At 40.4% G+C, this 25,106-nt stretch overlaps 1 protein-coding gene across 2 annotated transcripts in view; it reads right to left on the bottom strand.

Annotated features, from left to right (window-relative positions):
• PIK3R1 (phosphoinositide-3-kinase regulatory subunit 1) overlaps positions 1–25,106 on the bottom strand; it is an 89,692-nt gene that overhangs the window by 12,120 nt on the left and 52,466 nt on the right. The window contains exons 3-7 of one of the 2 annotated variants that reach the window (XM_037026114.2): positions 15,155–15,247; positions 14,642–14,716; positions 9,476–9,607; positions 8,511–8,712; positions 8,235–8,314 (exon numbers count right to left, since the gene is read on the bottom strand). In XM_037026114.2, the coding sequence (XP_036882009.1) occupies positions 8,235–8,314; positions 8,511–8,712; positions 9,476–9,607; positions 14,642–14,716; positions 15,155–15,247 (582 nt within the window). Of the gene's footprint in view, positions 1–388; positions 928–8,234; positions 8,315–8,510; positions 8,713–9,475; positions 9,608–14,641; positions 14,717–15,154; positions 15,248–25,106 lie in introns of those variants that run through there. The other variant, XM_017649514.3, reaches the window with a different exon arrangement.

Below are 25,106 nucleotides of genomic sequence, written 5' to 3' on the forward strand. Positions count from 1 at the left end.
CCCAGGGCCACCCCACGCCTCTGGAAGCAGTTGGTGCAGACCAGTCGCGCTAGTGGGTCCCGTGGGGCAAACCGACCCGGGGTGGGGGGCAGGGAGGCAAGTGATTTTCCACGTCTCTCCCAGGCCTGGCAGGGCACCCACGTCCTGACAGTCTGTAATCACCACCCCCCATTTCCAACCTGAACCCCATCCTTCCCTCACACTATGACCCTCGAGGAAATGGGGGAGTGTCTCCCCTAATCTTTCATCTGCCCTCCCCGGGCAACGCTCTCCCTCTCCCTCGCACGCACGCACGCAGGCAACTGCAGAAATAACCGTTTCTTTCACATTAGTACAGAACAGTGAGACAGCGAGGGGCACAGAAGTGCACAAATAAAAGGCAACTTACTTTGCAGGTTATGCATGTCAGCGGTTTCCCTTTGAAATGCCTGCATCCGACAGTGAAAAAAAAAGGAAAATCCACAGAGCTATTCCACCCGCACCGGGCCCAGCCCCGCGGGCCGACCGGTCGCCGAGCGCGCGCAGCGCCGGGTCCCCGGGCTCTCACCGCGCCGCCGGCCAGGACGAGCGCGCCGCCCCGGCAGCGCCGCTCACGGCCAGCTCCCCATTGAGAAACCCACTGGCGGCCGGTGCTGTGCTCGCCAGGGAAAAAGCCCAGGCGCTCGCACGGCTCTTAGATAAGGATCGCGGCTTCATGATTAACTTGGGCAGGTTCAAATATTTGCTGAGCTAGGGATTTCGGGTGGGGGAGGGGAGCCCGAGTCAAAGTCAAAGTTGTCACCGGCTAACAAGTGGCCACAGCCAGCCCCTCTCGCTCATTTTCGCAGAGGAAATGAGAAGGCCATTGTGAGGGGGCCTAAAATAGTCTCACCGGCTGCGGCGGCGCGCGCTCGCCGGCTCGCGGGGCTCAAGTGGCCACAGTGAAGCGAGGCACTATGCGCAGCCAAACACAGGAAGTGGCTGAGCTAGTTCAGCAAAAAATAGAATCAAAGCCTTGCTTGTGAAGGCCTGAACCTCGCAGGACGGCCCGGAACACCGTGCCTTGCTCGTGTCCACCCCCTCCCACACACTAGCACAGACAGCCCCGCAGGTGTCTCAGGAAAGCCCTGTGGGGCAGCAGCTCCGCGGGGAACGGTTTGAAAAATGTTCTATAGGAGGAGAAGAGGCTCCTAGGAAAAATTATTGCAACTGCGTGGATACTATGCTCACGACCACTAGATTAAGAAAGAAAACCACTCTCTGGCTATTTTTATTAAGTAGATTTCAACTCACGTTTAAAATGAGCACAAGACTGATAATTAAAAGGTGTGTCTACCTTAGGTTCACATGACAGGGAGCTAGCTACCAGGAGCAAAGGATAGGAGGGCAAGGATAATGGCATTTCTAGAGGATTTCTGTCCTTTGAGAAAGCTACAATGGACCAGTCTTAGGGCTGTTGGCTACTATTTTAGAATTCAAATTTTCACTTGCGTCAGCATAGATGACTTTACTATTATGCCAAGAACTGTAACACAATATAAAATCACAGAATCACTAGCTATAAAGCCAGAAGCAGTTTAGAGATCACTTCAAGCAATTCCCTCATGACTGACTGACTTTCTCTCTCTCCTGGATCCAGAGGGGTAAAGTGGTTTGCACCAGAACTCAGCCTGCTGACGTCTGGTCCTAACCTCCTTTTTCTCCACCCCACTGGCCCCGCTCTTCACTTCCCTCTGCCAGAGAAAGTAAAAATTAACAAATGAAACTGAAGTTAATTTCTTTTAAGCCACATACAAAAGATTTCACACCTACAACAAAACTGATTTTGTTTTCTATGTTTATTTAAATAAAAAAAAAAGCTACCTTCTGGTTTTCTTTGGTTCTGTCTATAATACCCTTAGACTCTGTATGGGAAGGTGACCCAGGGGTCACAATCAGTGATAAAGGAAGATCTAGGTGCCTACTTAAAATCCACACAGGCAGGAACCAGCTTCAGGATTACTTGCAGTATCTGAAGTGCTAAGCTCATGATGGAAGTGCTTTTACAAACTTTCCTTTGGTGCAATGGATATAATACGAAAACTACTTTTCCAGTGGGGGTGGGGGAGGGCAGGAAGTGAATCTTCTAGATCTAGCCAGATGATCACAGGGGACATATGGTTAGTTCAGAGAATACCCTTATATCCTGAGCTGCATAATCTTGCCCTACTTTTAAAAATAGTCTTTCTAAAGCTAGAAAACTTGGAAGCATCATTCTCTTAAGCATACCTTCCTAGCTTCCCAAGACATTTCATGTCAAAACCTCCGATTAAAATGCTTTCAAGTCCAACAGTATGTTTTCTGTATTAGAAGAGAATTATCCACTGGAAAGCAATATACCCTCTACTTACAGAAAGCCAGTCTTAAAATAGATGTGGGAACTTTGCCTCAAATTTCTTATAATATGTACAATCAGCTACCATAGAGGTTCTATTATATTACTGAAAGTGTGAGCCGAGTCTTTTCCCATTCAATTTGTCTTTGAAAAGTCATCTGCAGGACACATGCTCTTTATTAGCTTAAACAGGGAGCCCTCTGCTGGTGGAACAAACTCATTAACTTCAGCTCAGGAGAAAATCAATTTTCTGTATATTTTGTTCATCTCACACCACATCCAAAATTTCACACAAAGAAACTGTTAAGTGTCCAACTGTCACTTAATCCATATAATTCACTAACAAATAACTAATAAATAAAACACATAGATGTCATAGCAACTTGGGAAATATTTCTTCATGTGCTGCTAAGCTCTTTAAGGGAAACTTGCATTCTAGCTTCAGCGTTTATCCCAGACTGGAAACTCACCCGCATAACTGAAAACTAACTTTACCTTCTGGGTTCTTCAAAACCATGAATCTCATTATGTTTCCTTTTCTCAGAGTTTTGCAAAACTCATTTCAGACGCAAAAATAGGCCACATTTCCCTTCTCAGCAGGTGTGATCTAGTCAGGAAAATGTCCTTTACTCATTAAAATATTTTCGAATGTTACAGACTACACACTGTTTCATACGTGCAAATCACCATCAAAGAGAGAATGTGAATGTTCCACAACTGGCTTTCATCCTGCACAACTTCCAAAATGTTTTTTGTGGGCCTTCATTTATGGACAAAAGACTGCTTTGAAAAAAAAGGCAGTGAGGAAAAAAATAAATGAACCAAAATCTTCACTTAAGGGTTAAATGAATGCCTCCCTTCATAGATTTAACTTAAGACAATTTAGAACAGAAGGGCCTTTCAGGATGATGCAAATTCTTTACTCCATCCATATCCAGTGCTCTTAGTGGCTAGGCAAAATGTCCATCTGAACTTACAAATAAAGCCAGGTTTACATATGACACATGCTTCAAAGTATCTGAAAAGGTGCGCCCATTGCTTAGCGGAATAAACAGCTCCTTCCCAGTCATCTCCCTCTCAAATGCTGCTCATTGAGAGAAAGGGAAGGCTGCCCTTTGAAAACAATAGCAAAACTGAGCCATATCCCACCATTGTATGCACCCTGAAATAGGACTCTTTTTCAGAGAACAAATAAAACTTCCTACTTTTCAAAAGAACCTAGCACGGCTTACCTCTGTTTATTACTAGCCATCTAAATATATGCATTTTTTTCAAGGTTTCATTTCTCACCTCTGAAACAACCCTCTAATGTCAGACCACATTTTAAACCCAATAAAAAAAATAAATCAGAGAAAAGTAAAACTCTTTGAAAGTCATTTCCCTCTACCTTAGTGCTTGCTTTAGTTTGGTTGAAAACCAAGCCCAAGCATTTAAAACAAGATTTATGAATCAGGCTCTTCAGGATGAATGTTTTGCAATGCGCCAGTGGTTAAACATTAACTCTGACAGGTGTAGAAGGCCAGAAGGGAGAAAGAGTCATTTATTTTCCACTCTGGGCTTGAGGGTGCAGTGTTAGACTTCAATTATGCTAGTTAATATTTCTGAATATTTCCATGAAATCTGAAATATGTAAATAAACTTATAATGGGTTTCATTCAAAGGCACCCTGCGTTAAATGGTCCTGTTTTTACCTTCGTTGCCCTATAGAAATCTACTTTGGCTACTTAAGTATTAGGGTAAACATCATGCAAAATCATTCAAGAAAGCCTGCTATTTGGCTTTAAATATTTTTAAGACTTTTAGTAACAAAGGGAACAGCAGACTATCCACAAACTTCTGAGAACTAACTCTGTGCTTAACCTTTCAAACCTTAGTTTCCCTCCAAATAGGGAAGAATCCTTGCTTCACAGGTTTGCTGGAAACATTAAATGACTTGGGTGCGTGAAAGTTCTTTGCAAATTGGAAAGCTTATCAAAGAATTTTAAAAACTTCATTTAGATGATGATTATAGTTCTATGCTGTATGCTAGGAAGAGTTCAAAAGGAGAAGCCTTTGCTCCTGAGAAATGGAGACGGCCAGATGGAAATTATAGGAAGAGATGCAGAATAATTAAGAGGACAAGGGCTTAAGGGCATAAACACTGACTGGGTTGACAATCTGCACATAAACTAGGGAGAGACCTAATTGGGTACAGATGGAACAGAGGGGATGGTGTGGGGCTGCAGTGTACGGCTGTATGTCCTGTGCACTGTATAAAGGCACCTGGCACCGAAAACCCAGGCCTTCCACTCCCCAAGATGTACACAGAGGAAAGGGCATCACTAAGACACTCTGCTCCTTCCAAACAATGTACCTATGGGGCAGTCTCTTTCAGTGCATTAAAGCCCCTAAAAGCCCCCAGTGACCTAGCTCTGCTGGCTGGGAATGTGGGCTCAGTGGCGAGAATGGCCTGACGGGATTTTGACAGTACTAACTAGGAATGGTGGGCTGAGGAGTTGGGGCTGCAGAATGAGGCCAGCTCTGGCAGGGCTTTAAAAACTAGAGAGGACACGACACAATAGACAGGATAGACATGCTATCGAGTCATTGGCTTCAGTGGTTAGCATCTCATTTAATTCATACAACCACCCCAGGAGAGAGGCATTATTCCCATTTCACAGACTGGAAACCAGTTTAGAAAGGCCTGATGATCAACTATGCAAGTAAGTAGCAAGAATTGAGATTCAAACCCAAATCTATTTGACTCACACTGTTCTTTCCACTGCGTGGAGTATGGAGTGACTGTGGCCCTTCCCACAAAAGCTGTGAAAAATGACTGGGGCTCTTTACTCTATGTGACCCATATGTGCAAATATCACATATTTTCAGTTTATTACTTGCTGGAAACTTCAGAGGATCTTTTGAGTGAACACTAAAAGCAGACCCAGGCAGCAATGCAGTGGTAGAGCAGCAGGCTGGAGGCCAGGACCAGGTCCTCTCACATACCCAAGTGCTAGCACACACTGGCCGGGCAGCACCACATGAAACTCTCAACCTCTGTGGGCTTCGGTTTCTTCATGTGCAAATGAAGAACTGGTCAGAGCTTTCCACTGTAAAGCGGTGATACTGTCAATTAAAATATTTACTGCTTTTTAAAATTTAGTAAAAATAGCCAATCAGTATTTTTGTACTCTGCAACTTATTTTGAGTAAATCTTTGAAACTCCTTGAATTGAAATGCTATTTCTCCTTCCCTTTTTCAAATTGTATGTATTCTTCAAAGCCCATTTCCAGCCCTATTTCTCTGTTTTTTCTGTCTACTCAGTTACCCTAAAAAGTCACCACACCAATCATGTCTCTAAAAGTTCTTTGTATACTTGCAGTAAGTGCCTTCCTGCCTCTATTATTTAATTAGATACTAAGTACTAATGGGTCTTACTTGAACTGACACATTGCCTCAAACATCAGCACTTTAGCCTATCATCTCAAGTACCACCTGGTAAAAACTAGAAAGGATGTCTATCTGCCCCATAATAGTCTTGCTTCCCTGGCCCCCTCAAATATCATTCAAGTACTCATTTCAATTCACAACAATGAGGTCACTTTAAATTAATGATTTAGGACTGTTTGGTGGAGATGCGCTGGTGGTGTGCCTCCAAAGTCTCCTGGTAACAGCACGTGCTGGGGCAGTAATGAAGGACTCCACGGACATGTCGCATTCTGACCAGGCCCAAGAAATCACTTCTCTAATCCAGTGTGACCTGCTCATCTTTTGTGCTGCAGCCATTCCCGAATACAAAGGTGTTCAGGATGAGGCCATTTTTCCTGGGATGGACAGTGTATATTCTATAAATGAGAAACACTGAGGCATCCATTTAATTCCAAAGGGCCTATACCAGTCTACACCAGAATAGCTAAGATGTATTATACAAAGGGAAAAATGGTTCAAATGAGGGTTTAAAAATTGCTCAGATTCAGTATTTTTGAAGAGGCTGCATGAATCCTGGGATGGTCTGGTAAATGTTCAAAGCTTTACTTATCATTCTTCAATAGAGCTGATGGAACTAATCCACCTTTGAAATTGGCACACCAATTTCTTAGTAGAAGAATGAATGTAGGCTCTATGACACATAAAGGAGTTTCGGGTGTGCGTTAGGAAAACGATTTGCAGATAAACTTTTCCTTTGGTGGAATTAGGCTGAAACTGAAAGATGTTTAACTAGTTTACACCAGTCTAATTGAATTCCATCACTGATCCTACTATACCTCTAATACACATTCTCAAAGACTCCACGTGATAAATTCATTTGTGGGTATCTATCAAATCCTTCCTGGCTGTAGCTCCCAGGGTTACCCACTGAGAGGACCAGGCCCCACCACTTCACCATTCACGGCAAGCAGGGCCCAGCCCTCCCTGGTTATTGAGGTATACCTCCACTGAGTCAGGAGGAAGTGAAAATCATAGCTCAGCCCCTTGGCTCAGGGTCCTGCTTTGTTCTTGCGAGTCCTCTTCCTTCCCCACCCAGGTGATTATCTAGGGAAGTAGTCAATAAATGACTCAAGTGCCATGTTCCACACATGCCCCATCTCCTCATCATTGGGCACTTCTATCACTGCATTTTTTCCTACTGAACCCAACACAGAGCTCCAAAATCCACTAACAAATGACTGAAGCAGTCACACGAGATGAAACCTTGTGGCTAACCTACTGGACTCAAAAGTCCCAGGCCATACCTGTTGACAGACTTCTCTGAAGTAGTGTACCTACAATTCGGGGTATCCCTGTTGAACATCCTGCCTGCTGTGATTTGGAACCCATCATTCTTGCCTTATGTACTATGTCTCCAACTTCTCTCACTTTTGGATACCATCCTGTGGGCTTGTCCATGGAAGCCCTTCCCAACACCCACATAACAAGTGGTTACCTTCTCCCATCCTGTATCCCATTCATCAGGTGGATTTTAAGGCTAGACTCTCACCTCTCTCAGTCTACCCCATCCAGATACAAACAACCAAGCCTGGCTATGTGATACCTAAAAAAGAGAAGCACAACTCTCTATTGGGTGACACTGCCAAGTGGGTCTCTGTACCTGATCATACAAATTTGGTAATTTGCATGAGTTACTTAGAATAAAGAATAAATTCTTGACATCTTCCTTAACTTCTAGGCATAAATTAAGACTACAAGAAAAATCTACTAGTCCTGAAACACTTTACTTCTCTTATAGGGTCCTAATCACCATTCTCAATGACCAGCGCCACTAACCAGTATATAGCAAAGTAAGGTTGTTTAGACTTTCCACAGGAGAAGAAAAATACATCAGTTTAAATTAAATCCACTGCTGACATGGTCTACATTTCCTGCTTTGTTAAATGGCTAATTGAATGCCAGCCTGCTTTCAAAAAAGTATCTGGCTTGCTCTAACTTGCTGCAGCGAACACCCTAGTTTCATAATGCTTGGATTATTGAAAATGTTTATTTTGACAGACATTTCTCAGCATACCTGTTTCCAAAAAACACATTCCAAAATACTTTAAATTATATAGTAATTATAAATCCCCTACTTTATAAGTATTAGAAAGAAAAACACAATGTCAACAAGTAAAATGAACTCCATAATTTATGCAACAACCAGAAGGGTAGAAATTGACAGGAATAGGGAACTTCCCAACAAACCTCAGCTAAATCCAAGACCATTGAAAATGCACAAATATTGAAATCAGGGTAATATTTACCATACATACTACCACTCAGATATTTTTGCATTAAATCACGAGGTAACATGTAAGTATGGCTCTTGATTCTCCAATAAACTTAGGGTAATTGAGAGGCAGTCTAAAGTCATCATTTCTCAGGCTCTAAAAAATGAATGAGAGAATTTGAAATGTTCAAAAGGCATTACCTGGTGCAGGCTGTCGTTCATTCCATTCAGTTGAGATTAAAATTTCTGTAACTTTTATGAGGTGTTCAGGATTCTCAGAGCTACAGAAAAGAGAGTTTTATTAGAAACCTTCTCTCTAAACAACTAACTCATCTTCATTTACACACATTTAAGACCATGTGTCAGATGTATACACATGCATCTGTGAATGAGTACCTTCAGACTAAATTTAATGATCAATCCAATTTAGGACTACCCTCATCACCCAAAAATACACATTTCCATTCTTTTACTCACCTGGCTGCTGGAAATCTGAAAAGCAGAGGGCTGAAAAGTTCAGAGAGTACTCTTGCATTTAAAAGATTTTTGCCGGAGGTTTGAGAGAGCTTGAAGAAATGTTTTAGCAAATACTGAAACGTAAGCCAATACTGATGAGGTATGTTAGGCGATCTAATGAGCTTCTTCAACAGTTGGCTATATTCTTCTGGGCTTTGTACTTCTGTAAGTCAAAAAAAAAAAAAGAAAGATAGATAGAAAAGAGAAAAAAATGAAAAAATGAGACTATTTCTAGGTATTAGTGAATAAGCACCTAGAAAATTTTTATTGTTCTACCTACAAAAGGAGTCATTTAAAACAAAGTCATCAGAAGCAGCTCTCATTAGAAAAGGCATTGTAAGAAAGTAGCAATCTCAAATGGAAATGCAAGAAACTCATGGTGTGAAAAACCACAGAGGTTCAGGGTGTACTGGCAGAAATCTGCCTTCTATTGAGCAGCTTTGAGCATGATTGGCTAATTCAGAGGAGCACGAGATAAGCATTGCAGGTTTCAACTTTGAAGGTTACGAACCACAATTTCCTGTCCCCAAAGTACTTTAACTGAGCATTAGCTCCTAAAACTGAGAGTCCTCTTCCCTCAACACATTTTGTTAACGGCCACTCGAGGAAAATAAGAACATCCCCTGTCACTGGGACCCAGTCCTGGTTCCCTGAATCCAAAGATGGCACTTGGCACCCTGTGGTCTTTGCTGACGTACTGAACTTTGCCAATACTGATAAAAGGTCAACAATGAGCCATTTCAACATGTGGACAGTCTTTCTAAGTAAACGAGAATCTGAGTCTTCTACTGGATGCTCTAGTAAAGGAAGGAGGATTCCTACTAATATTTTCTAAAAAGTATCTCTTTATATGCAGCACTTATTAGAGTTGACAAGCACATCCCCATCTGAACGTATGTTCAATGAAGTTCTCAGAGAATACAAACCTGGGGCTAAAGAAATCATTTCATTGTAAACAGCTCCTGGAATGACGGGATTTGGTAAGTCCAGGAGATAGCGTTTGAAAGCGTCTGCTAAAACTTGCACATCAATTATTTCCAAGTCCATGGAGGCGGCGTCTATCAGAGAAACATTTAAAAAAATGCTTCAGACATTTTATACATCGGTGGACCAATTTTCTGAATATTTGACTTAAATGTGACACATGAAGGATGCATGCAACCTGAGGGCAAATACAAGATAATTGAGTATTTATTGGCATTTTTTTTGTAGGGCATTTTGAACAGAACAATTTCTTTTCATTTAGGTCTGTCCCTCATACTGGAAGCATTTAACTTGATGGCCCCTGTCCATGATTCCAGAAGCACATCCCAGACTTTGGAGCAACAAAAAATAATGGCATTATGCACTGAATTGTGTCCCCCACAATTCATATATTGAAGCCCTAGAATACAAATGCATTTGGAGATAGGGCTTTTAAAGAGGTGACTAAGTTAAAATGAGGCGGGCAGAGTGGGCCCTACCTCAGTTTCACTGGTATCCTTATAAAAAGAGGAAATTTGGACACACAAAAACATACCAGGGGTATATGCAGATAATATACATTTTTAGCAGTCAATCTCAAGAATATCCATAAAGAAAATTTGAACCTCTTTATAATGCTTCCCCCTAATTCTGACAGGGGATTCTAATTAGGATATTACTAATCTAACCTGTAGGCAGTTAACTATCTCAGAAGAAAGCTAAGATAAGCATGTCTCTCTAGTAAACCCTTTAGCTGAAAAGAGATTGGGCAACTCAATAATGGGGTGATACTAATCAAAACCACTCTCTGAGTAGTTAGGGTAAAGAAAGGCACAGCCCTTGGCAGAAAGATGTGATGCTGGTGGGGCAGGAATGACCACAGACATCTAGAAATGAGATGCATTTGGGTGCTGCTGAAAGATGTGATGTGGAGGATAATATGAGGAAAATTATCTGTAACTTGGGTAATCAATGGAGAAAGAGTGAGTTAGTGAGCAAAATGCTAAATTTTAAAACAGGTTTATTAATTATGGTGTTAAAAATAAGTTGGAAAGGAATACTGCTGGAAGTGAAGATAACCCTGTTGGTAATTTGAATTCTAATGCAGTTAGAAATGTGTGAGACATTATCAAGAATGAACTTAACTTGGTGACTGACTGGATTGGGCTGTGACCTCAGAGAGAATGACAAAGAAAGTTTATCTAAGCTGTCTGAGCATGAGTAGGAAAAGATGGGGCCTGGGTTACCTGTGAACGAAGTGGGAATATTATGAATTACTCCAGGATGAGCCTGAAGTTGCAAAAGTTCTTTTGACACACCATTATCATAAGCCAAACTTGTTCCACTGACAAGGTGGATCTTACAAAAGATAATCATGTAACACCAGAAAGTTCAGGTAAGCCCATCTGAGAGAAAATGTGAGGATAGGTTAGTTTGAGGAAAATAATGACTAAACTTAAAAGGTGGCAAGGCAAAGGGTTAGATCACTTAAGTCCTACAAAGAACTAACCAGGGACATATCACATCCCTAACGAACATGGGAAAGGCAACGTGAAGCCTCTGCACAAAGGATCCACGCTGAAAGTAGAAGTAATGCGATTGCTAGTGTGACTGTCACTGTCAAACAGAATTGTGTGTGCATCACTATAGGAAACTTCTTAGCCACTGACTATTTGGCAAACTGCTAGCCCCTATATACTTCACCCTCTGTATGTTTCATTTAATGTTTTTTTTGGTCTAGCAAATTATTATTACTTAATTTGCTCATCCTAAAAAAAAGTGATAAACTATTGAGACATGCATATGCATTAAGACACTAAATACTCCACATGTCCCTCCTTCAGGCAGGGTTTCTGCTGCCTTCTCTGTGCAGGAGCAGGGCTGATGAGCCATACCTCTACCATGACACTTCCCAGATAGCATGGTAATTATATGTCTCCCTCCCACATAGAGCACCTCGTGGGCATGTGGCTCATAGCTGCTCTTCCTCCTTCCCTCAGTGCCCACCACTGCATAGAATATGCTGGTTAAAAGTTTGCGGATTTAACTATAAAAAGCCCTTAGAATAATGTTAATTCCCTGAAGCCCTTCTCTAACACATGAGGTGTATTCCAAAGAGCCCATATAGCCTTTGAATGACATAACTTTATTTCAGGTCTTTGGATAAGCTTACCCTGTAACAAATTCCACTACAGTTGATGACATAACATGTTCTATTTATCTTTTGAATGTAACTTCTAAAGCTCCTTGGGGTTTCTGACTTCTGTAAGTCTCCTTTTCTGCATTCAGCTATCCCAATGGGCTCTTCTAAGAGTCCTACACAGCCGTGATGTGATGATTTTTGAAGTTAGTTAGGCGAGGGCTACATAATCTTTATTTGGGTTTGGGGAGTTCAGATCCTCTCCCACTGACTTTTCACTGAATCTACTCATGACAGGTAACCAGTAAACTGTCCAACACTTCACCCCTCCTCCCAGTGGAATGGAATCCTCTCCCCAAGTGATCTCTACCTAGAAGACTAATTCTCAACTGGAGTTCTCAATTTTTCCCTACCTACCCCCATCCCCAGGAGCTATCTGGCAATATCTGGAGACATTTTTGATTGTCATAGCTCAGGGACGATACTACTGGCATCTAGCAGGTGGAGGGATGCTGGTAAACATCCTACTGTGCACTGGATAGACCCCCTACAATAAAGAATTATCCAGCCTAAAATGTCAATAGTGAAAAGCCTGTTTTTTAAAAATTGAGATATAATTGACATACATTATATTACTTTCAGGTTTACAACATAATGATTTGATGTTTATATATATTGTGAAATTATCACCACAATAAATCTAGTTTTATCACACTACATAGTTAATTTTTTTTTCTTCCTGTGATAAGAACTTTGAAAAAAAAAAGTCTGATTCAAGTTAAAACAAACCAAAAAAATTCAAGAGAAAATTCACACCATTAACATTCAAATGAGACAGGAAAGTAATAATTCATTTTAGGGCAATATAGTGAAAAAGAAAAAGAATAAGGATTTTTAGTTAAAACAATTTGGGTGTAAGTCATAGCTTTGCCTTCAGCAGTAATTAATACTTATATCAGAAGGTTAATGTGTGGGTGAAATAAAATAACTTCGTGGGTGCTAATAAAAATGGGCTATTGTCCCACATGTCTGTCCTTTCCAGACACTGGTAATTCACAGGTTGGTTAAAAATTCATAGGTTGGTTGATTTTTTTTTTAAGTGTAAATAACTTATGTCTGAGCTTCCTCCAGGATATTGCAGTAATTTTATGGATTGAAAAATCCTCAAGCTAGAAACAGTCCTGGAGGATCCACTCCTAAATTTAAATAATGTTTACCCTTTTTTTTTGGCCACAAAATCCACTTTTATAGCACAGAATCCAAATGAAACCAGTTTTCTACATGTGTGTTTCTATCTCAAATGGTGAAGGAAAGTTGTCTGTCAAAATATATTGTTGACGTGAATCTGGATTATTTATTCCACCTCAGAGGTAGTGTGAAGTTTTCTTTAAAAGCTAAACTGCATCATTTCGTATTTGGTCACATTAAAAAACTTCACCACTATTTCTCAGATAACTTTCATTGCATCGGTCTCTGATGTCTAAACATTTCCTGTGACTTTTAACGTGTTCAGTTTGACCAATTTTCTGACCAAAACATGTTTCTCTATTTCAATTGTCTAAGGACAATATTCAGCATTTCCTCATACCCTGGTAAAGCTGTTAGAAATAAAGAAAAACAAGTCTTTTCACCTTGAGTATTTTTGCCAGTCAACCTCTAATGACCTACTCTGTGGGTAAGACAGGAGGTAGAGAAGCAAAAACGGCACGCCTGTGCGGGTCTCAGACAGACTGCCACGTCCGAAGGAAAAATGAAAGTTCAAAAAATTCTCTTAAAGCTTCAAACATTTGGGTGGTGTATTTTAAGTGAAACTATTTACTGACAAAGATCTAATTTCCTTCTTGGTCCCCAGAAACTTCTTTTCTAGAAATTTTCATAAGCTCACTCATTTTGAAGATGCCTCACACTTGACATTTTCATATACTAAATATATGGTGTTCTTTGTACAATTATATGTCTGAAAGAGCTTCTTCCAAACCTTGGTTTCATTCTTTTTGGTTTCATTCTTATTTGATTAAAATAATGTGGGGCATAAATTTATTTTTTTCTTAAAAAAAAAAAGGAAGCAGTATTGGAAGGGAACGAGGGATCTGAGAGATTCTAGAAGGTGATATGGATGATGACTTGCTGGAATGGTGGCAAATAAATCTGTTCACATTTGTATAGTTATCTTCCACATGGCAAAGGAGGGAGTGGATAAATAAGGAAGCTGCCACCTGGTTGAATTATTTGACATCATTTAACCAATGGTGCTAGGGCTGGTTTGTACCAAATCACAAGGGCCAAATGAGCTCAATTCTTCTCAAGTTGGAGCTGAATGATGACCCATAGATAGCCTGAACTTGCACGTGATACCAATATTTACACCACCGAAATGGGCAAATGCAACAAATCTGGGCATTTCCCCCAGGCAGTGGGTTTACCAGCACACTATTGAATCTAACAATATCATGATATAAGTTAATGACAGCAAGGAAGGAAGGAAGGGAGCAAGGCCAAGAAAGGAAAGAAATGGGGAAGGAAAAAGACAAGGGAAAAAGAGGCGAAGGGAGGAAGGAAAAGGAAAATGTCACAAGGGATGTTTGTAACAGTGACAAAGAAATAAATATTTTAAAAACTGATACAGATGCATTGGATGTAGCCAGCTCCAGGATCAGAGCAAGATGGTAAGATGTGCAGAGCAAGAGAAATCCCAAGAGGTGGTTTCTCTCCTCTGCAATTCCTGAAGGACCCAGAGGCTGTTGGCTGTGATGATTGCTGATGGACCTACAGGCAGGTGGGCACACACCCTAACTCAGGAGACAACCATCAAAGGTCTACTCTGGTTTGCACTGTTACCATAATAGGGCAGAGGGAATCATGCATGACTTCCGAGCTCCCTTCAAACTTAGAATGCTGCAGGGTTAAGTTCAAGTGTTTTGTGCTTCACCTGAAACAGAAAAGTAAGAATCATCTTTACCATTTATTTTTCTAGTTCCATGACACTCACCACAATCAAGAAGCTGTCGTAATTCTGCTGGGCTGCTGGAGCTCTGTGTTCTGTATAGAGTTGAACATTCCAGACCTAGGACACAAAACAGACTGAGTATGCAAAACACAGCTCTCTGGAGAACCTGTGAGCCTGCTGCCAGAGAGACATTCCAGTTTCCATCCAGTATCTATTCTAGATGTGTACCAAATATTTTTGGAAGTCAACTCCTACTATTAATCTTATCTGGCATGTCAATAATTTTGGCAAAATCATCTGGCCACTAAGGAGAAAGTTAATTGTATTTATTAAATTATGAAGAATTTAATAGTTTCCATACAGTAACTACATGTTGATATGGAGGTAGAAACCAAACCAAGATTATTTCCCCAGCATACAGCAATAAATAGCTTGTGTGTCTAGTACAGGTAGAAAGAAATGTATTTAGTAAGTGACCAAGAGAAAGATAAAAATCATAACACCATGAAGTAAGGTTGTAATGAGTTAACTGAGTCCCTCTACCTCCTGGATTACCTTTCCTTTCAATGGCTTCCACTAGCTTGATAAGAAGAGGTGGAGCGATGTCAGGAGGGGCAAACTGCTCTGCAAGATCTGGAAGAGTCAAAGCTGCAAATAAACAATATCCTATGGTTATGTTTCAATTTGGGGTAATCAAATGCACTAGACAACAATGAAGAAACCTTAAATACAAAGTAATTTACTTCAATCTGACAGTAGCAAACCCAGGCCTGAGCCAGAGTGCACCCAGGGCTGGGCCCTGTGCTTTCACAGGCTCCTCTCTGGCCCTCCTCCAGCTGTGCCTCTTCCCACAGCATGAGGAGTTTTGGGGGCACGGGGACATGCTTACTTCTTCTCTCCTGGGACACACAGAACACTGACCCAGAATCTCCCAATACCTTGCCCAAATGGCCACCGCACTGTTCCCCAGCTCCATTCTCTCCAGGCAGACCTCCCTGCTGGGGTGGCCCTCGGGCCAGAGGAGTGGCCTGGGACTGAGCCAATGGAATTTGGGTGTGTGGGGGGCCCTTGGCAGTGCGGGGCAAAGCCAGGGGGGGCCAAGGGAGGGGCGTGAGGGCTCTCTTACCTCCATACCCTGGGGCGCTACTCAGAACCCAAGACACCGAAATCGGACCTGCTGGTCATTAGGAAGGAATAATTACCTGTCCAGATTTTTTCTGTCCAGAGGACAGATGCATTTTATCGAACAATTTGTTAACATGATTTTTAACTTTAAAAAACTTAGACACAAGGTACCTGGACCTCTTTTTGCACTCTTGCCCTGAGCCCCATGAATGTCAGGGCTGGGCCTAGTATCAGATGCGGAAGGCAGTGCAAACAATCACTGCTTGCCTGACACTCAAATTAAGTGCCTGTGTACCTGCTATTGAAGCTTTGCTTGCTTACATATTATTTTGGTCAGTTAATATCTTAAGAAATGTGATGCTTTCACAAACTGTTTTCTCAAGCTTTATTTACATGTTTTAACAACGGTAATGATATGAAAGAAAAAAAACATCTAATTGGATGATACTCATAAATAATGTCTTTCAAAATTACACTGGTAACTGTAGTCTCACTCCCAAGAATATATGAAATTATTTTAAGTGAAAACATTTTTCTCATGATACACCAGAAGAGGGAGCTAAATATACTCATCTTAAATTAATCAAACTGCAAAATAAAGGTAAATGATAGTCTTTATGAAAATATCTACATGTGCAACCTGTTTATTAGCCATCAATAAAAGACTTTCAGACACTTAAGGTTTATCACTGTGCACTCTTCTCTATGAGTAGTTTATATAATCTACGAAAGACTAAATATTTATAATTTTGTTTCAGTGAGATTTTGGTGGTATGATTCTCTAGTATAAGCCATATATCATGTTAAGCAGATTTCTAATGAGTCCATCTTTCTAATAGTAAGAATCAGCATCAAACAACAGATTCATGACAAAAGTAAAGTAAAATTGCGTTAAATATGACTTCAGAGAATTAAGTATGACTTCTGTCATTTTGCAAACCCTAAACCCTGTGGTTTAAGACCCTTTTAGATTGCAGCGTGCCCTGCGATAGACAGACACATGTGATCTTGCCACCTAACTAAATTAGCCATTGCAACTACCCAGGATAAAAGGCGAAGAGCTACATCATGGAAAAAAGCCCTACAGCACCACGGCCCAGTAGAACTTTCTGTGGTGATGGAAATGTTCTAGTAGCTGTGTGAGCCAGTAAAAGCAGTGACTAGCTCCATGTGGCCACTGAGCACTTAAAATGTAGCTACTGTGACTAAAGAACTGAATTTGTAATTTTTATGGCTTAAATTAAAATAGCTGTATGTGACTAGTGACCACCGCATTTGGAGAGTGCAGTCCTATGGCTTAAGCAAGGGGAAATTGTGTCAAAAGCAGATGAAAGATTCCTGAGTTGGCTCTGTGCTACCCCACTATAAAGCCATCCCTGAACACAGGGCATCTGGACAAAGGGCTAATCAGCACCTGAGCTCAGGGCATGCAAAGCTTATTACTCAATTTTTTGGGTGTTAATTTCCTACTGCACTCAGTATCCTACTGCAACATCCTTGAACACATTTTGGACTACATGGGGGCAGGACAGATGTGCCACTGAAGTCCCAGTCACTATACAGACAGCTGAGTGGGAACTTCATCTCTCCTGTACTTCTGGTACCTGCCTGAGCCTACTGATTACCTGAAGAGCTTGCTAGGAAGACAGATTCCAGGGTACTACCACAAACCCCAGAATCGGAATAGCCAGGAAAGGAGACCAACATCTGTTTTGGGTTAGCAATAAGTTTTAGGACCTGCTTTCATGATAAACAATTTCATGTGGTTAACCCACAAGCAATGATATATCCTGAATCTCTATAAATGTTAAAATGTGAATACATCTGAAGAGCACTTAAAATACAAATGCCTTGAAAGTTTCATATAATATTTTTCATTAAAAACACTGTAAAGTAAGTACTATAAAATGAAAGAGCATACCATTTCCTTTCTTCTGATAAACTGTAAAACTTCCCTTTGCCTTTGAAGATCATCAGCTCACAAAAATATCCTTCCCCATAAATGCCTTCTACAGTGAAGACAGTATCATCCTATCAGCATATGTGACAGAAGGAAAACATAAAGGTGGAGAAATGGTGTGCAGAAATGTATTAATTAGGATTTACTGTAGCATTTCTCTCTGGTCCTCTCAAACTTTTAGGCCTTAATGCCAAGATGCAAAAAGCTAAAGATTAAATAGTAAGTACATGAACCCACAAATCCACACAACAGTCGTCTGGCTAACATGCTCGGATCCTCTTTCCCTTCCCTCCTGAGTTACACAGGCATTTTTCTTTTAATGAAAAAAAACCCCTGTAAGTTGGCAACTGAAAATGGAATTACTTATTAAAGGTTTATCACTTTCCAGAATCTTATTAACACAATCAGTTTTACAGACAAATATAAAAATTAAATTAAGTGATAAAGATTTCACCTAACTGTGACTGAAACATGCACCCAACACTTGCTATATTCCTGGGTTGGCAAATATTGCGTGTAAAAGGGCTTCCATCTCTTTCTTCACTTCAGCTTGAAGAAGAAGAAAAAAGCAAAACCTTCTTTCCTTAGTCCTTTCAACTTTTCTTTGCCACAAAATGGTAGTTTACCTTCAGTATCCTGAGCTACAAATTGTTGTGTGTTTCACTCACACACATGTTACAGGAAGTCTCTGAAAAGCACTGGGATAGCTATCAGGTATCTGCAGCAACACTGGAACTTTTCTCGAAGTGCACACCAGAATACTTTAAAAAGAAGAAAAAAAGATGCACATAGCAGGAAGTACAAGTAGCCGTTCGTTTTGTCCTATGTTGAGTGAATTTCCCACTGAATGTTTTAATACTGAAAGGAGCTTTATCACCCAAATGTATAATCATTGAAGCAGATCAAGGTTTGGCAATGGGAGTTTTAAAAAAAGCAAATTTCACAAGGAGGACAATTGAAGGACTTCCTATTCTCTAGTACAGTATCTGTGATTCAATCCATTTCTCCTTTAAAATATTTAAATATAAGGAATGTGGAAACCCTACCCATGAAGCCTTTAAAGTACACATCTACTTCGGGCACCAGGATCAATTTACATCAAAAGTCTAAAGGGTATTCTAAAGCAAAATGATCATTTCAACAATCCTAAAATCAACTATTCCTTTAATTTTATTACATACACAAGGTCAGTATTTACTTTTTTATTAGATCGCCTTTAAGAAATTCCAACAGGAAATGACAATTGCTAGGAATTACCAAATTCGGCAAGTTGTTCTTTAAAAAGTCCGTGATAAAGCACATCATACAGTTCAATAAACCAAAACATAACTGAACTAAAAAAAACTTTATAGATAATACCAAACAAAACACAAACAAGCAGAGCAGGATCCTCATAAAGTTTACACATAAATTCTCAGTAGGTCTCATCTTCAGACAGATTTCTATCCCTGAATGAGGAATGCTTCTTGATTTTGAATCCTGCTCTGGCCAGTGTATAAATCTGAAGAGCCAAGTCCATTAAGAATCTGGGTGAATTTGTAGATTCAAGTCCTCTACTACAATCCTAATACCAGCTTTTCACTTAGCTGAATCATTTTTCGTCAAAAGAAATCAGTATTACTTAAGGAGAAAGAAGACAAGAAGGAACAGCAGAAAGGTATAAAATTGGTAAAGCCAAACTAGTATTGTTCAAAAGTAAAGAGGAATTGTCTTTAACACTGACAAGAACACCAACCAACTAGGTGTCCCAGGCTGTAGAAAGAATTTTTGATGACGCATCAGATGCTGCATTTCCCACTAGCTCTGTTTCCCCCTTTGCCCTGATGACAACCATGAACCATAAGAAAGCCTTCCCTCCAAACATGGGCTCGTCCCACACCACTGATGCGGACAGGCCTGAACAGCCCTCAGGCACTGGCGGTGTGTGGGAGACAGTGGCATTCCTCACGTCCGGTGCTGCCAACACCGCTACAAAGTGCAAGATGAAACCAGCACACAGCTGCACCTTCTGGAGGCTTTCTCCATAAAAAAGACATTTTAGAGTTAGTGCTTGGCAGAGACAAATGGAAAGTTTAAGCTGAAATTCTGTGACTCCAGAGACTGTCCAAGCCAAGTATTTCACTACTGATGGAAGCAGCTTGAAAGTGTAAGAAAACTGCCACTTAGCTTTAAAAACTGTAACACAAATACCAGAAAAGAAAGTGTATATGCAAAGTGGGGATCAATATTAAATCAAGATGTTTGTCTATTAACTGTTGCTGACCCAAAACTTTTATTTCTGTCTGAAATAATCTCTCTCATTATATCAAATGATAAGTATACTGTCTGGTGGGCAAAAATTTAACATATCTCAATTCTTTCTTAAATAAATCTTATAAGCACATTCTTATTTGGTGCCTAGCATTGTTAATACCTTGAACATTTAAACTTTGTAAGCTCTATGGCCAAGGCCATAACAAATGCTGGCTAAGAAAATACAGCTAAAAAACTAAAACAGAGCAAAAATCCAGTTATAGATTCCTTCATTTTGGAACACACCTGTTTCATAAGCAGTAGAATTATTAGAAGTGCCAGGTTTAAAGCCAAAGAGATCTGGGCCTTAATCCTGGTTTTGCCACTTACTGAGTGTAATCTTGAGCATGTTAATGAACTTGAACCCCAGTTTTCAGCTGTAAAATGGGAATAATTATGAGTGTAATAAGGATTAAATGAATAATATAAATAAATATGGTAAGCACAGTGCCCAGAATTATTCATTAATCTTTTTCATTATTAACAGAATTTTAAAAACTCAACTGAAATGGCAGATTTTAAGACCAATAACTATAATTAAGACAGAACGAATTCTCAATACTTTCTTAAGGTGGTGAACCAGCAGCATATTTGATAGGGTAGACACGTGCATTTTGCCTTTCATTCTATATATAAATACACTCAATAGTATCTTTTCAGAAGTTTTATCTAAATGATCACATTACTTTCAATATATTACACTTTTCCCCTATAAGGACTATCATACTAATCTGAGTTATTATTTATATAACTATTGAGCTATTATTATATTTCAGCTTTCTGAATATAAAGGAAAAAAATGTAGTTGGAATGTTACTGAACTTGTTGGAAACATGAACTTTTTCCTGAAGGAGGAGGAAGAAAAAAGAATAGACAAGTGAAAATGGGAGTTAAAAGAGTAGATGTGAAAATAAAATTTCGGTCATAACTGCATTATTTTCAGAGTGAACTAGTCAGAGGGAATTCAAAGAGTTGTCAACAGATTTAAACCAGAAGTCTGCAACTCTTTTTCAGATATCCTCAACTAATGAGTCTTCAATATCTTTAAGTTTATCTTCTCCCAACTTATCTCTTCTGCTCCACAACTTAAAAATAAAAGGGATCTGAGATCCTCTGCCCATTTAGTTTTATTTCTAGACAACAGACTAGTATAGGAAACCAACAGCAGGCACAGATTTTATTAAACAAAGCAGACATTCCATCCTGGCTTCTGAGGGCCTTAGCTAAAACCTGGGAGTTAAGAGATAACTGAAGCAAGGTTTCACTTAATCTTTGACACGCTAGCCTAATTAATTGTGATTCTTATCACCTAAATTGGAGTCTCATTTAAAGATTACAATTTACAGTGTCTAGCAAATTAAAATGCTAGACGGAGGTAAATGGGGAAGAAAGAGACTACCCACATCCTCCAGGAAATAATTTACAGTTGAGTCCATGGGATTTCGGAGGCCAAAGATTTATAAGACAAGTTGGTTTGGTCTGTTGGCTTAGATTGCATACGAAGTTTGAGCAAGAGGCAGGCCCTAAAGGGAAGAAAAGAAGGGAAAATCATATTGACACACATACAATGGGCGCTTGATCATCTGTTCAACGAGTAAGAGAATATTACTGAACATCAACTAGGAGCCACACTCCCATACTAAGTGTTTCACAGACATGCTTTCAATTATTATTCATAGCAGCTCAAAGACATACAGTCCTTATCATTCACAATTTAAAGGTGAACAAACTGAGATGAGAGAAAGTCATTTGGTTTGGGGCTGGTACTTTCCTTGTAAGCATCCTCGTCTCAACTATCTCTGCTACCTAACTAATTTGCCATAAGGCAATTCTGCTGCAAAAGATAAAATCACAAAAAATAAAAGAGGCACTCTTTTCATTAGAAAGACAAAAGGGGGATTCATTAGAAAGGACTTAATGAAACATGAAAAAAAGAGTAACAAATTAAAAAATACTTTATTGTGAAATATAAAATATTTGAATACATTTAAAATGGATGTAGGTTCATTGCCATTCTGCGCAAATAACTGATCTTATTTTGTGTCTTGTACCTAAACCATTATCTTCAAAGTGTTTTCATTCATAGTATTATATGTTTCACTTTGCTTGTTGCTTCATTATCTCCTTGTTCAGCATCACACTTTTTCTTTTCCTGCTAAATTTCTTCCTTCATTAAGAGATGTCTCAAGCGTCCAAATGCTAGGATGCATACTTGTAACTGACCTTTGTATTGTGTTGTGAAAGCCTTCTACACTGCTGTTCATTCTTGGCATATTGTTGCTTGTCCACTGATAGATGTTCCAAAGTTCTACAGGAAATGCGTGTGCAAAACACTATGCCACTGCATAGACCATCACACTTAAGCGCTAAGATTTATATAACATAAAAGTGGGAGCACTCCATCAATGGAGAAATGAAACCAAACTGTCAACCAGTTATTTTATCTTTACAGCAAAATTGCCTTACGGTCCATTAGTTATGTAGCAAAGGTGCTTATGGCAAAAGTCCTGATGGCCCCCAGCGTAATGATGGCTTGAGTCACAATTTTTTGACTTTCTGGTGCTGTGAAATCAACATGCATTCTGTAGAAACTGTACTTCAAGTTCTGAGTTTTGATCTTCTCCCCAGGCTACCGATGTGCGTCTCTTGGTGATGGTGGGCAGCTCCCCTCAGGCCTGCGATCAGCCATTCTGGCCTCATATAGCCACTCTGCTTTTCACTTTCACTACAGTATTCAATAAATTGCATGAGATATTCAAAACTTTATTATGAAATAGGCTTTGTGTTAAGATGATTTTGCTCAACTGTAGGTTAATGTAAGTGTTCTAAGCATGTTTAAGGTACACTCGGCTAGGGTGTGATACTCAGTAGGTTAGGTGTATTAGATGCATTTTCAAATTAAAGCATTTTCAATTTACAATAAGTTTACTGAGATGTAACCCTGTTATAAGTTGAGGAAGATCTGTACTTGTCTTATTACACTTCTACCCATTAAGCCACCTTACTTTTTTTTATGTATTTCAAAGTAAGCTGCAGAAATCAGTTGCTATGGCCTGAATTGTGCCCCCCCACCAAATCCCTACATTGAAGCCTTAACTCCCAGTGTGACAGTATTTGGAGATTGGACCTTTGGGGGATAGTTAAGTTTAGATGAGAACATGAGGGTAGGGCCATCACGGTGGGATTAATACCCATCTAAGAAAAGACTCCAGAGAGCTTCTCCATCTCTGCCACGTGAGAACACAGAGAGAAAGCAACTGTTCGCCTGCAGGGAAGGACCGTCACTAGGACGCCACCATGCTGGTTCCTGGATCTTGCGCTTCCAGGCACCTGAACCTGGGAAACAAGTTTCTGTTGTTGAAGCCACCCCATGGTGTTCTGTCATGGCAGCCCACACTGCCTAATACATCAATAGACTACACCCAAAGAGAGGAAAGAAATATGAGGTGTAGGGAAAAAGTCTGTATCAAATACCAGTTCTGCAGGTATTTAGTACACATCTTCTGTGTGTCACAGGATTCCTAAGAGAAGTGCTTCCTAAACTTTCATGTGCATATTATAACCTAATTCAGTAGGTTGAGGCAGGGTTCAGGCTTCTACATTCCCAACCAGGTCCCAGGGGATGCCCGCGCTGCTGCTCCTCACACCGCACTTTGAGTAGCAAGGATTCAGGATGAGCCCACCAGTCAGAGAGCAAATCCGGATCACTGCAGGAGGCAATCCCAACGTTTACTCCTCACACTTGTTCCTTCATATACTTTGTGCTTCTTGCCTAAGAGCCCTGAGCTTCCTGGGCCGGTCTTACACCAGATCCCAGGAGTTCAGCGTCTAAACATGCATGGGCCAGAGGACGCTGGGTGACTCAGAGGCTCTGGCTGTCAATCTAACTAGATCTGATATTACACCTGATTAGACAGCAAAGCAGTGAGATTGGCAGCGGTCCTGCTGCTCTGTGCATCAGTGCACTGCTGTGGGGAGAGGGAACACGTGGGTCGTACCTTGCCAAGGGCCCACAGTTAAGGGCTGTGGACTAGCACTCAGTTCTCCTGCACCAGAGCTGCTTCCACCTCTCCACATTTAAGAGGACTTGGCTGTTGAAATTTGGGTGGGGGTGGAGGGGTGAGGAAGTGGAGACATATAGGAAATAGCAGAAAGGCTGATCTACATGTTACTCCTAGTGCTTCTGATAGTTCTCACATAGTGAACACTCAGTATCAGAAGATGTGCTCGGTGCTTTGTGTGCTCTGTCTCCTTTCACATGCACTTGTGAGGTCTCATGATGATCCTCATTTTACACATGAGGAAACTGAGGTTAAGAAAAGTGAAGCAAAAGTCAAGCCAGCAGTAAGTGGTAAAGGTAGGGTTTTAGAGAACAGAGCAACTTCAAAGCCAGCTGAGACCACTCATGGATCTCAGGTACCTCCTTAGGCAGACAACTGCATGATGCTATCCTGCAAGTCACAAAGCCACAGGAAGGGGCTGGAAAATCTTTGTAGGATACCAGTGGAAAGGCACTTGGCAACAGCAGGAACCCAGAGTGAAAACAGGAGCGTTTGTTCAACTTGATTACGGCCTGGCAGGCCGGCATCTTGCCATCACCTCCACTTTATCAGGATTGAACCCCGGCCAGTCAGTTCAGCCAGCCTAAATATTTTCAGGACAGCATTTATTAAATATTTTCTCATAAGGCTAAACTAAGCACATTCTTCCCCAAGGACGTAATGGGTTTTATTCAGCTAAATATGGCTGGCTAACATCGCTTTCAGCAAGGTACAGATGGACTATTCCCAGCAAACAATTTACACAATACATACATTTTGTGACACATATCAAAGGGTTCCCAAGTGGAATCTTACTAAGATATGCTTAATAGACACATGAAGGGAGTTAAAGCGTTCGCTGTAGGCGAGGGAGAGAAAAGGAAAAAAGATGAATTGTCTGTAGGGACGGGAAGAAAAAGAATATAAAGGCAAAAAAGGACAAGGAGCCAGAATGTAGTAAACAGAAAATTCCCTATCAACTAGTGCAGAAAACTTACATAAGAAAATTAGGTAGTATTTAGTCTAATGCTTTTTGATTAAAAGAAGTTTTTTTAAAAATCATTGATATAAAACTAAGCTATCCATATAT

This window comes from Manis javanica, chromosome 1 (genome assembly GCF_040802235.1).
Source record: "Manis javanica isolate MJ-LG chromosome 1, MJ_LKY, whole genome shotgun sequence".
NCBI lineage: Eukaryota > Metazoa > Chordata > Mammalia > Pholidota > Manidae > Manis > Manis javanica.